Here is an 11,980-nt window from a genome sequence, read left to right as displayed (position 1 = left end):
GCTTCTTTGATACATAGATCGATTCGCATGTATCACTTTGGAAACTACAACTACGGCACTTGCTTGTTTTTCTTTTGTTGGTTCGCTTCGCTTCGCATTGTGTCTTGTTGCTTTATCAGGTCATTCATATTGCTATTCTGTGCGATACCTTCGCTAGATGGGCGTTTCTGTATGTATAGATGGGATATCACAATCATAAAAGACGCTGTAGTCTTCAAATGAACCTACCCCTCCATGCATCCGTATGTGTAACAAGCAAACAAAAGTAGCACTTGTGTATATGCCAAAAAAGAAAAACCAAACAACAAACCCGAGCCAATGCCAAGTATATCAAGGACTCTTTTATCATCCGCCCATTTTTGGGGGGTACATAAATTGATTATATTTACATGTAAGTGTTTTGAGAAAACTAACCACGCCATAAATGCCAAGGGTGCTTAATAGAAAAGAAATGAAAACCAAAGAATTCTATCATGCATCAGGAGTGGTGGGCTTTTCAGTAGCGGGCTCGGTCTCGGTCTCAGCTGGCTGTTCCTCCTGGGGTTTGGTGTCATCATCAACCGGAACTTCAGCGGATGTCCGTTTTGGAGATGAAATCACAGAAACTGGCGCGGACTTTTCGTTGGCTGCATCTGGGAAGATTTCCAGGAATAGGTCGGGAAGGAATCGTTCCAGGCGTTTTTTGGTCTCCGACCAGATTGGCTCCTTGCTGGCATCCTGAGATGGGGGCACCAAATAGCCTCCATCGGCCATGACCAACATGATATTTTTAAGACTTTCAGGAATGGCCTCCGCCTGTAAATTACAGTTAGTTGGATGTGTTCACATATCGGAAAGGAATTTCTATAAGGCTCATAAAAGTTGATACTTACCAGACTGTCTCCCTGACCACTGTTCATCATTCGGTCGAGAATATCGAGGATCTTGAGCCAGAGATCCAGCATTCCATCCCGGTTTGGTAATTGATCCAAATAACGAAGGAAGATCTTGCAAACCAAAGTCGCTGCCTGAACCCGGGTCTCGCTCATACCGAGTGGGTCAGAGTGGTAGATTTCGGGCTTCAACAAGCGTAGCACAAGCGGGAAAAGCACTTGGTCGAAAATGGCAGTCCACTCATTGTCATCGCTCGCGATGAGCTCAGCCGAGAGAAGAGACCGCTGCAGTGTGGAAATGGCATGGTGTCGGATGTCTCGGCAAGGGTTGATGCATTGGGATGTTAAAGAATGGAATATAGGTGACCAATAAGCAGACCAGGCTATTGGTTACATATTGTTAGCACACGCGCCTCCCAATATACGGAAATTGGTCTGCACGAACCTTCATTCGCTTCTAGGTGGGATTGCTTGATAAGAGTCGGAACCCGTCGGGTCAGATGGTAAATAAGACCAATTGCTTTCACGCCACGAACAACCACCTGATTCTCACTGCTCATTCATTAGTCTCTTCGTCGATGTACTATATGAGAAAAAACTATATGCATACCTCGGCTTTGGCTGCTTAACGCCCTTAGAGCGTCGGGAGACAGCGTCTCTCTGCCGCTCATCAATCGACCCCACTTTACCAGCACTGATGAAATCGTTTGCAAGGGCAATAGCAGACTCATAGTTGTCTGCGGTAATGATAGGGGGAGAGGAATCTACAATGGTTTGAAGAAGCTCGAACACCAGGGGCCCGGCTTCCGCATGATGGTGCAAGCTCTGCAATACCGACCAGAAATCTGGCGAGATGGTAATCTCGTTCCGCAATAGCCCTGGGTTAGTGACACATCGTGAGAGACCATTGACCGTAGGTATAGCCACACTCTCCAGGACATCTTGGTCAAAACTGGATATTCCATGGAGAATAACAGGTACCCGCATGAAAGATTGGTCCTGAAAACTGTCAGCTTTTCTTGCTCTAGAATAGCAGATAATGGAGGCAGTGCATACATGGCTCAGCCGCAGCAGATTGAGTAAGTAATAGATAATACGGGACAGGGCCAGAGAGTGGATATTCTTGGCATCACGGACAAATGTCTGCAAAGAGGTAGAAAGAGTCTCGCCAAGGGTTTCCAAAGTCTCGTTGTTCCGGAGGGTAATAATTGTGGCCAACTCCAATAGGAAAATCATTCCCGGATCATATTTTGGCGTATTCGGGCCAGCCTTGCCACCGGGGGGCCTCGAGGTAGCAGGCCGCTCGGGCTTCACGACAATGACCGCTGGTGCAGATTCCTCTGGCAATTGAGCCAACAGTGACCCCACCAAGTCTGAAGCAGACGCCAAAGGGAGAGACCTAATGCAATTGTTAGTATGATTAAAAAAAACCCCCAGGGTAGACGACTAGTCTTACTTGATGTTGTTCAAGACATCTTGGATAGAGCATGCCGTGACGCAATCCACAGTGCAAAGGGTATTGTCAAGTTCTTCGTCCGATGGCTCAGGAGGATCATCGGCAGCATAGCTTGAAAGATATGATGTGAACGCTGACAACAGGCCTGTTTCTACTCCTGCACGACCATCACGGTCCACCACTTGCGACGGGGGCTGTAGCGGGATTGGGGGTATGTCGAGCTCAGAAGTAAGCGTGCTATCGAACGGCGGGATGAGGGAGTTGATAAATAGATTGCTGAGAATCTGAATAACGTGCTTCCAGCCCTGCTTGACCACAGACTCATTGCCCGCCAGAATTCGGAAGAGAACCACTGTGGCTAGCTGGGCTCTGAAATCCCTTCCGAATTTTACAGCCAACTCGCTTACCATTACGCTCCTCTGCCCAGCCTGCACTTCGGTGTTGAGGGAAGTACTCGGTGGCTTTTCAGTAGCAAGAGTGCTGATAGAAGAGAGACAGAAAACGATACGGTCAAATGCTTCAGTCAAGCCGTACCGCGCAGCAATCTGGGCGCACTGATCGAATCCCATCACAACTCGAGAGTACACGGCGTCATCTGAAGCGGACATGAACACATAGGAAAGAGTCGCGATCACAGGTTTCCAGGTAGCTTCGAACATTTCCGAATCGAAGGCGTTAGTCTCCCCAGTCACGAGCTCTCCAGCAGAAGATGACTTGAGCAATAGCTCCCGCCACGCATAATCAAAAGCGTGCTGGTTTTCATGCTCATCCGGCAAAATAATCTCATTCTGTTTAATGGAGTCGTAGATTTCCTGGAGGAATTCGGGCGTGAAATCACCTCCGGCGTTTACACCACGTAAATTCCTTGCGAAATCCGTGTAGGTCATGCGGTTTTGTGGTCTTATATTAGGGTTGTACATGTCAGTATTCAGCATGATAATACCGTACGTCAAGACGAAAAGTGCGTCTTTGTCGGCAATTCCCTCTGGCTGTGCTTTATCAACATATTGTGTGGAAAATGTCGTTACAATTCTTTCAATTAGAGCCGACTCTCCGGGCAAGCGGAAAGAACCAAGGAGGTCTCTCAAGGCGTCGATGACATTCTTGCCCGAGAAGTCGAAAAGATCGACAAACGCATCCAAAAGGTGCTCATTGGATTTCTTGGAGAGATATTCTCCGAGGACCTTCTTGGATAACCGGGTTGTCCCTTTCAAAAAGCGGGCAACCACGGCAGGGTCGTCTGGGTTTTCAATAATGCCTTGCGAGGTGAGATACGCAATGCCCGACTTGGGGTTCTCATTGAACTTTTGGGCGCCATGAACGATGATTTTCTTGGTTCTGCGTTGGTTTCTCAGATCCTCGCGGGAAGGAAATCCTTCAAGGCTTGGCTCATCATCAAGTCTATCATAGATGGATTGAATGTAGGACAAAAGGGCATCCAAACACAACGGGGGAACGTTTGTTGTGCTCCATGTCGCCGAGTCCGGGAATGCGTTGCGGGATAGTAGACCGACCATGTCCTCGCACAGGTCAGATCTGTCAGCCTCGCAGTCGTAGTTGATGAAGAGCTCAAGCATAAAACTTGGGATACGCGCCAGCACGCCGATGCTTTCTACCATCGCTTCCCGAGTTTCTGGTTTCCGAGAACCCCCCTCCAGACCAAGCTTTTGGCGATCCTTGACAGGAACTGGGGTAGATCGTCCACTGCTGGTTTGCGATGGAGGGGGCTTGACCAATTTCGGCGCCTGGGGCACTCCATCGTAAAGGGCCGGATCGATACCACGCTCTCTTGGTATTTCTACCCGAGGATGGAGGCAAGCGACCAAATACGACAGATAGAGCTCCTGCTGAAGCTTGAGGATAGGGCGGCAAGTCATCAACAGTGTTCCCGTTACTCTCAAAGACCCGGTCAAGATCGCTATGTTTTCCGAGCGGACTAGCTGGAAGAGATGTCGACATAGATCATCCTTGGCCAGGATAGCCAAACTGGGGTGTTTAGCAATGGACGGACCAGCGACTTCCAGAGCAACATCAATGATTCTTAACGCCATAACTCTCATGGTGTCAGTGTGTTGGCGGTTGTGGGGATCCAACAGGTCGATGAGAACCCGAAAGAGTTCTCGGATGGAGGGTAAAGCATACGGTGTGACCTCTTCGCCGAGGTCGTCCTGGGGATTTGGGGGAGCGGCAACGGCGGTGCCATTGACTGTTGATTCAGGTGTCTCATCCCGACTCCCGCGCTCGCTCTCTGGGACCGCTGTGTCGGAGCCCATGGCGGACTGATGTTGTGAGGTCACTGTAGTTCCATTGACAGACGGGTCCATCCTCAAGTCAGACGGTACGCTTTCTTTCTTCTCGTTGGACGACTCGGACTCGGTAGGCGGCGTAACTTCCAAATGGGACAATCGCATAAAGATAACTTGACACATCTTGACCATGGCCATCTCGGCGGACCTCCGCAGAACCTCTGACAGACGAACCTGACAGCACATGCTGAGACCCGTTTCCATCATTTCACAGACACTCTCGTCCCCGAGGAGATCGCCCTCTGGCCGAGACAGCATCCCCTCCATTAATTTCAAAATTCTCAAGAGAACAATCTCATCAGCGGAAGAGTCACTGGCTTCGAATCGACAATGGGTGATAGCGGCGGACAGGAGCTGCATGGCCATAGAGAGGCGTGGGGAATCGCGATTGATGATATTATAGGAAAAGAACTTGGTGATGGCGACTAGGGCAAGGGAAGTGATGGTGGCCGAGGTGGAGGAGGAGCGCACAACCTGGAGAAAGGGATGAAGCAGGGCAGGCGTATCAAAGGTCGTGATATCTTTGCAACCCTTGAGATCGCTACGTAGGCGTGTGAAAGCGGAGATTAGGGGGTTGTCCTGCATGCTCTTTCCCTTCTTCCCTCGCAAACCCCAACGATTGGCGAGAGCATGGTCGTCATCGACGGCAAGCAGTCGGGACTTGGACGACTTGGAAGAGACGGGGCCATTTCGCGGACTGGGAGGCGCCGAAGTATCACGATCGTAGACTCTGGAGGCACCGTTCCCGCCGCCGAGGATGGCGGAGACGGACGAGTGAGCCCAACGGGCATGTTTGCGCATAGAAGAGGTGACGGTGATACATTCTGTAGTCACAAGAGCCACCGGGTCGACCGCGATGGGCAAGGAGGCAGACGACATGGCGAGAGGAGAAGGGAATGGCACAAGACGAGCCCTGGGAAGAGCATCGATGAAGATCGGGGAATCGAAGCATCGCGAGAAACGATTAACAACAGCTGGTCTTCTGCCGTCGCCAGTTGCCGAATACGGCTAGCGTGGGTTCCCCGCCCGACCGCCTTTACCATACTGTATTGTACATACGATACATACATACGGTATTATATGGATTTATGGACGAGTCATTTTAATTGACTTTATAACTTCAGGCAAGGAGATAAATAATAGTTACTATAGAGATGGAGTATGGAGTATTTGGTAGAGAGGATAAGAATAAGAATAAGAATAAGTGGATGTGTTGTGGTTATGCATGTCATGATGCAGCAGTTATCAATCAACATCATTATAAGAACAATATAAAACAAAAATCAAGACGGATAGAAAGATAGAATATAAGATATAATAAATTGATAACATCAATAATACAAATACTTCTAAAAAATGATATCCACAGTAGAATTAAAGAGATGGATACTCCGTTACTAGACTTAGAGTTGCTCTACCGTACGACTATTGCTCCACACAATGACATTCAAATCAGACATCAAAGACAGTTTCACTTCCTTGCATTTATTCTTTGTTCTATCATCATCTATGATCGATTTAATATTCATATTCGATGTTTTATATTTGATTTATATTATATATTTCATACTCTGTATACATAATTCTCAGACACGTGTAAGGCCAAAATGTCAGGCTGCGATGACAACAAAACAAACCAGAATCATTGGATTTAGACCAGTCGATCCCCTCAGATCCAGATTCATCTTATCCACTTTGTCTTCGATTCTATTCTTATATCAATACTAGCCATTCCCATTCCTGCCCTGTGTCACTCTTCTGTAACTATCCCACTATTATTCTGGTCTCTATAGCAGTAATCTCTCTCTCTCCCCCGCGCCGGTTGCCCCCGACAAAAAAACAATCTCACTTCTCAAACCCTGCATCGACTACTGCTGTGCTCGGATGGAGATCTTCACCGGATATCCTAGAAGAAGCTTATGGAGATTATTCTATCGGAAAAATAATTAATTCTGATCTATTATTACGGTTGTTGTTGTGGTGGTGATCAGACAAACAGACCGACTCCAAAACCCCTCGAAAAGCCAATGCGCAACGCGTCTTTCTCCTCCACTCCATTTTCCCTTCCCTTTTCTTTTATTATTATTTATTGTCTATCTTCGTTCTCATCACTTTCCCATGGAGGGGTTTAGTCTCACTCCTGCTGGGTTTGTATGAGCTCCTTCATTCGTTTTTCTCTCTTCTACCCTGTGTGGCCTTATCGATGCCGCCATCCCACCCTCTCTATCGCTATCTCTCGCTCTATCTTGTTGACTTGTGACGCTCTCTGTCTATTGCTTCATCTTTCTTTTCGTCCATTCCTCCCCTCCATTCTTTAATTCCCTTCTTTCTTTTTTTGGCTTTATTTTTAATTTCTTTCTTTCTTATTTGATTCCATCTTTCTTCTGTCATTTCCTTTTTCTTTTTCTTTCTTTCTTTCCTTCCCAGCGCATTCGCGCAATCCTCCTGCCTGTCCGCCGCCATGGCGACCGTCTCTTGCGCTCTGTCGGACCTGCCTTTGGAGCAACTCACCCTCTACCAGGCTTCCGATCCCTATCTGTCCTCCATCTTCATATTCCATGGCCCAGTTGCTACTGCAAATGCCACCGTCAGCAGTTCCCGAATCCAGGCGCATATCTTCACCCCCGCCGGCTTCCAAAGCTATCCCCGAATCACCATCTCCCCCGCCGCACCGCTATACGCCGCTGTCAACCACCTGCCTCGCGAGAAACAAGGTGATGAAGTGTGTCGCGGCTTGGCCGTCAGTATGCTAAAGTACTTTGCCGAACTGTCCGATCCTGCCAAAAAATGCCTGTACGAGATGGCCCGCGCGGGGAAGCCCGGGGGCCAGATACCCAAGTTGTTCGATGAGATGCATGCAGCGGATTTGGCAAATCGCATGACCAAGGTTGACCAGACTTCGGACATTGTACGCGACATCCGTGGCGCTTTCCAGGAGCGCAAGGTTCCCTGGGTCGATATCGATCTGGTGCTGCCCGCAGGGTCCATTCAACCCCCCCAACGGCCCGAGTCCGATGACGATGTGGATATCGAAGAAAACCCAGACAGCGAGTATGGCCAGTATTCGTTGCTCATTCGATCGCTGGGCGAGCCCATGTTCCTACCGACGTCCCGATTGAAACGCGCCCCGTCGCAACCGACCAACGTGAGCAAATCCAAGGTGTTTTCAAGGAGTCAGAAGGAGGCTCTCCGTTTGACAATGTGTGAGGTTGTGGATACAGAGGAAAGATATGTGGCCAAGCTCTATGCTCTGGTGTGCAATGTGGCGGAGGAATTCAGATTAAAAGCTCAGGGTAGAGCGACATCAAGCTCGAGTCCCGACGAGTCGGCCCTGGAAACTCTGTTTCCTCCTTGTTTAAATGAGATCCTCGACGTCAACATGGGATTTCTGGAAGTAATTCGACATGTATTAGAAGAGACGGAGAAAGACGCCATTTTCGATATCGGTGAGGATACAGAACTTCCGTCGTCCGTGTCGCATCGATCGTCAAGAGACGGAAAGGATGCTATCGGTGCCACCGCATTCGCAAATGCGCTACTCGAATGGTTTCCACGGTTCTCACAACCTTATGCGAACTATATGCACGCCCATACCACCTTCACCCAGACATTGAACTCATTCATGAGGGATAAACACTCCAGCTTTTCGAAACGGGTGTACGAAACAGGGGAGCAGAGGCTACGCTCGTTACTTATGGAGCCCGTCCAACGGCTGCCCCGATATAGTCTCTTGATTGATACAATGACAAGTAGCCTGCCGCTGGTCCACCCTGCCGTCCGACCTTTCCTAAAAGCCCGCGATATCATCAAAGACATATGCTCGCTAGATGACCCCGCATCGACAAATCATGGGCAGAGCTTCCAAAGGCTAAAAGAACTGGTCGACGGGTGGCCGACAAACATCGTGCCTGTTGGTCGTTTGATATCAGCGGTGGAATTCAACGAGCTGTCACCGCCATATCACATGGATGCCCAGACTGCCAGCCCGAGTATGGGGATTATGTTACTTTATAAAAATTGCTTGGTTCTCTTATCAAAAGCTCCAGAAAGCAGAATGACAGCACGTGGTTTAATGGCTGATCTGGACAATGCAGCTTCCACCGTCAACGACTCTTCCGGCTCATTCACTTCTACAGAGATAAGGGTTGCTCAAGTATACGATCTCCATACCATGCGCTGCATGCAGTCTGCGTGTGGCCGAATTTTGTTCCTGGCTTCCGCATCAGTCAAGTCCCGAGCGGAAAAGGGGAATACGGTAGATCTCCTGGCATTGGAGCTGACAGCCATGTATGAGGGAAGGGCCAATCGCTTGATCGAAGAGATCGTCAAGGCCAGAATTGAAGGCAGATTCTCCGAAGCGGAACGTGAAAGTGGTAAATGGACGATCAGAAGTCCCACTGGAACTGTCGGAAATATCGGCATGTTGGCATGTGTGTTCGAAGAGGATCAAGGGAACGCAATGAAACGAAATGGCTCTTCCCGTATCAGAGTTGTGTTCGATACCCCAAAGGCTGATTGCAGCCAGATACTAAACGACACGGATTTAGAAGTGATTGTTTCGGTATCTGCATCGTTTGAGGATCAGTATCGTGTTGATATGGATTCAATAGTTGGCACTGCAACCTCAGATATGGTGACGGCAGACAGCTTCGTTCCGGTCCTCTCAAAACGACGTAAGTCTCAAGGAACCTTTTCGTGGTCATTATTTCCGCTGACAATACAGTCTTGAACATACTTTTGCCTTTGCATGGCTCTCAAAACCAGACCATGACAGAGTCCATCGTTCATTCTAATTTTGAGATTCTGCGTTATCTGGCAAGCAATTTCATGACGCAGGTCAAAACGCCCCGTGGATTCCGACCCCCTTCTCCTTCGAAACTGCTTTCGAGTCTATTAGGAGGGAGCCAGTCGAAAGATAGCTCTTCAAACGCCAAAGCACCCAATTCCGCGTCGCTTCTGGGAGAGTTCCCAAAGATGCCTCCCCCGAGAGCGAACCATTCTCGATCTAACACCCTGCCTTCGGTATTTCCCGGTAAAGAAGACACCTCGAATAGGATCTCGGTGGTTGGAGGAGCGCCCGCCAAAGGACAAGATGATCAGTTTGGGCTGCTGGAGCAGACTTTTGCTGCCTATGCCCTGTCTCTACAATCCAGGAGCGGCAATATCGTAGGACGTTCACTTCGCGCGCGAGAACATGCTGACAGGTCAACGGTCAACGAGCTTTACAATATTCTACTCGAGGACCCCAGCAAGATCCAGGCTGCCGCAGAAGTACCCGTCGATACGCTTTTTGTTGCCTTTGAGACCTTCATCGCGAACGCATGGCGAGATCACATGGGTCCAATACTTGATCCTCCCTCTTTAAAGCTAATCCAAAACCAGTTCGATACCATGCATCCCCTGGATTTCGACGACAGCTTTCGCAGGTTTCTAGCTGAAATGAGCCCGCAGAATCGCCGCGCTCTTGCTTCCTTGGTGCGGTTGCTGGCAGAGCTACTAGATGCCTCTGGAAATGATGGCGATAGAGGGGCTTTGACGGCTGCTTTCGCAGAGGTCCTGACTGTGGAGGGAGATCCGATGCATCATGTTTCTCTTTTAGATCGGCTGGTAGAGGATTTTGACAATCTTTTTGAGGAATTCATCCCCGGTGGTTCTTCGCTGGAAGGCACTTTGACATGTGATCAAACCAAATCTGCGTCGCAAAATGCCGGTTCTATTAGTTCCAATGCTTCTTCATTCCGGAAACGCTTTGGCTTCAGTTTACACCGCGAAGGTTCAAAGCACGATGGAGAGAGCAAGGTTTCATCGATCTTACGAACTCTGAGCAAGAGCAAAGGCTCGGGCGACTCGGAGCCCAACACCCCCAAAGGCACACTATCACGCTCCAAGTCGATAGATGTCGACGCTGGAATGAATCTTCTGTTACGCCCAGGCTCTCGCGATCGTCCCATTCCGGGCTCGTCACACTCACAAGACCACTTTCGTCGACCCGGCAGTTCTCAAGAGCAACCTCCATCTTTGTCTTCTATCAGGGGTATATCAACTAACGGTCCTGTGAAGGCTCGGAGGAAGAGAAGGAGTTCACTATCCGATCTGAGACCCGATACTGCTTCTTCGGACACTTCTGGTGTTTCCCCGACTCAGCCTCTGAGGCCTACAACTCCATCTTCGAATCGTCCTCAGTCAGAATTTATAACGCCATCGACACAACCGAGACCGCAAGGCAGCCAAGGATCAGCATCCTCTTTCCGGAGTTCATCACCAGCAAAGGGAGCCTCTCCTTCTCGGATGACTTCACCAGTCAGAAGATCGCCGACACGTCCTGTGACCCCGAGTCGGAAAGAAAACATCGATCCAAAGTTGACCCAAACAGAGCGCACGGCCAATAAAAAGAGCGATGGCTCTTCTTCGCCACCTCAAGATATCAAAAGAAGATCCCGCGCCACCAGTATACCCCATTCAAGGGCGACTGGACTCAAAGAGCGCCCCACTGCAGTCAATGGTTCTGATATCAAACGCGCCCAGCCTTCATCCTCCACCCAAAAACCGCAGAAATTGCGGATGCAAAGCCCACAAAAGGTAAAATACTCTTTCACCATATTGTTTCATAATCAATTCTAACCCGCGTTGAACAGCTCCGGGATCGTCTTCAAAACGAAAAGAAAGCACAAGCGTCTGCGCAACTGGGACTCAAGGATGAACTGGACCTGATTGGTGAAGAAATGCAAGCCTTGAAGCTTGTTCCGACACAACCCAAGGCTGCAGGTCAATACGAATCTTCTGATGAATCACACTCTCCCTCGACGGCCATTCTATTATCCCGTATTAACAGCCTTGAGACGCGATTTGATTCCCTTTCTGGGGAATTTACCGGCCGGACATCTGCAATCGAAAAGGATCTGGAATCGTCTCTTGTTGTCAGCGAGAAGCGGGCGAAGAAATTGGACGAGCTGTACCGTGAGGCTAGTGCCGAGAATGAAGCTCTTTATGATCGATTCAACTTTGAGCTGAACAAAATCGCCAGAGACGTCCGATCTGGGAATGCTGACGAAGCTCTCAAGTCTCAATTATCCGGGGCTCTCGAGGAAATCGGGAGACTGAAGAAGGAAAATTTCCGGCTAAAGAGGGAGGTCGGCGGTTTGCGCGCCCAGCAAGCTGCGGTGGCTCTCTTGAAGGCAAGCGAATAAATGAATTCCAACCACACTTTGTGATCTTTCAATTCCAGGCTATACGTGCCTGGTGGCTGGCCACCCAGGCTTTGGCCACAATTCACATTCTCACCCTCTTCTTTTTGTTCCTTTTTTCAAGATGTGCAATGGACACGAGATCATGCCTATGAAGGATGA

General features: G+C 49.2%; 2 protein-coding genes across 2 annotated transcripts; one reads left to right on the top strand and one right to left on the bottom strand.

Annotated features, from left to right (window-relative positions):
* Nucleotides 1–471: 471 nt before the first annotated feature.
* On the bottom strand, nucleotides 472–5,513 carry ASPWEDRAFT_50486 (uncharacterized protein; the record flags this gene model as incomplete). The annotated part of the gene is made up of 6 exons (XM_040837450.1): nucleotides 472–795; nucleotides 873–1,255; nucleotides 1,318–1,424; nucleotides 1,483–1,871; nucleotides 1,929–2,271; nucleotides 2,329–5,513. 6 exons carry the CDS (start codon nucleotides 5,511–5,513, stop codon nucleotides 472–474), a joined length of 4,731 nt encoding a protein of 1,576 aa, XP_040690908.1.
* Nucleotides 5,514–7,095: 1,582 nt separating this feature from the next.
* On the top strand, nucleotides 7,096–11,821 carry ASPWEDRAFT_108563 (putative Rho guanyl nucleotide exchange factor; the record flags this gene model as incomplete). Its single annotated transcript, XM_040828003.1, has 3 exons — nucleotides 7,096–9,307; nucleotides 9,358–11,213; nucleotides 11,270–11,821. 3 exons carry the CDS (start codon nucleotides 7,096–7,098, stop codon nucleotides 11,819–11,821), a joined length of 4,620 nt encoding a protein of 1,539 aa, XP_040690907.1.
* Between the last annotated feature and the right edge of the window lie 159 nt (nucleotides 11,822–11,980).

This window comes from Aspergillus wentii, assembly GCF_001890725.1.
Source record: "Aspergillus wentii DTO 134E9 unplaced genomic scaffold ASPWEscaffold_3, whole genome shotgun sequence".
NCBI classification, from domain to species: Eukaryota; Fungi; Ascomycota; class Eurotiomycetes; order Eurotiales; family Aspergillaceae; genus Aspergillus; species Aspergillus wentii.
Note: the sequence above shows the minus strand (reverse complement) of the source record. Positions and strands in the feature narration are given on the sequence as shown.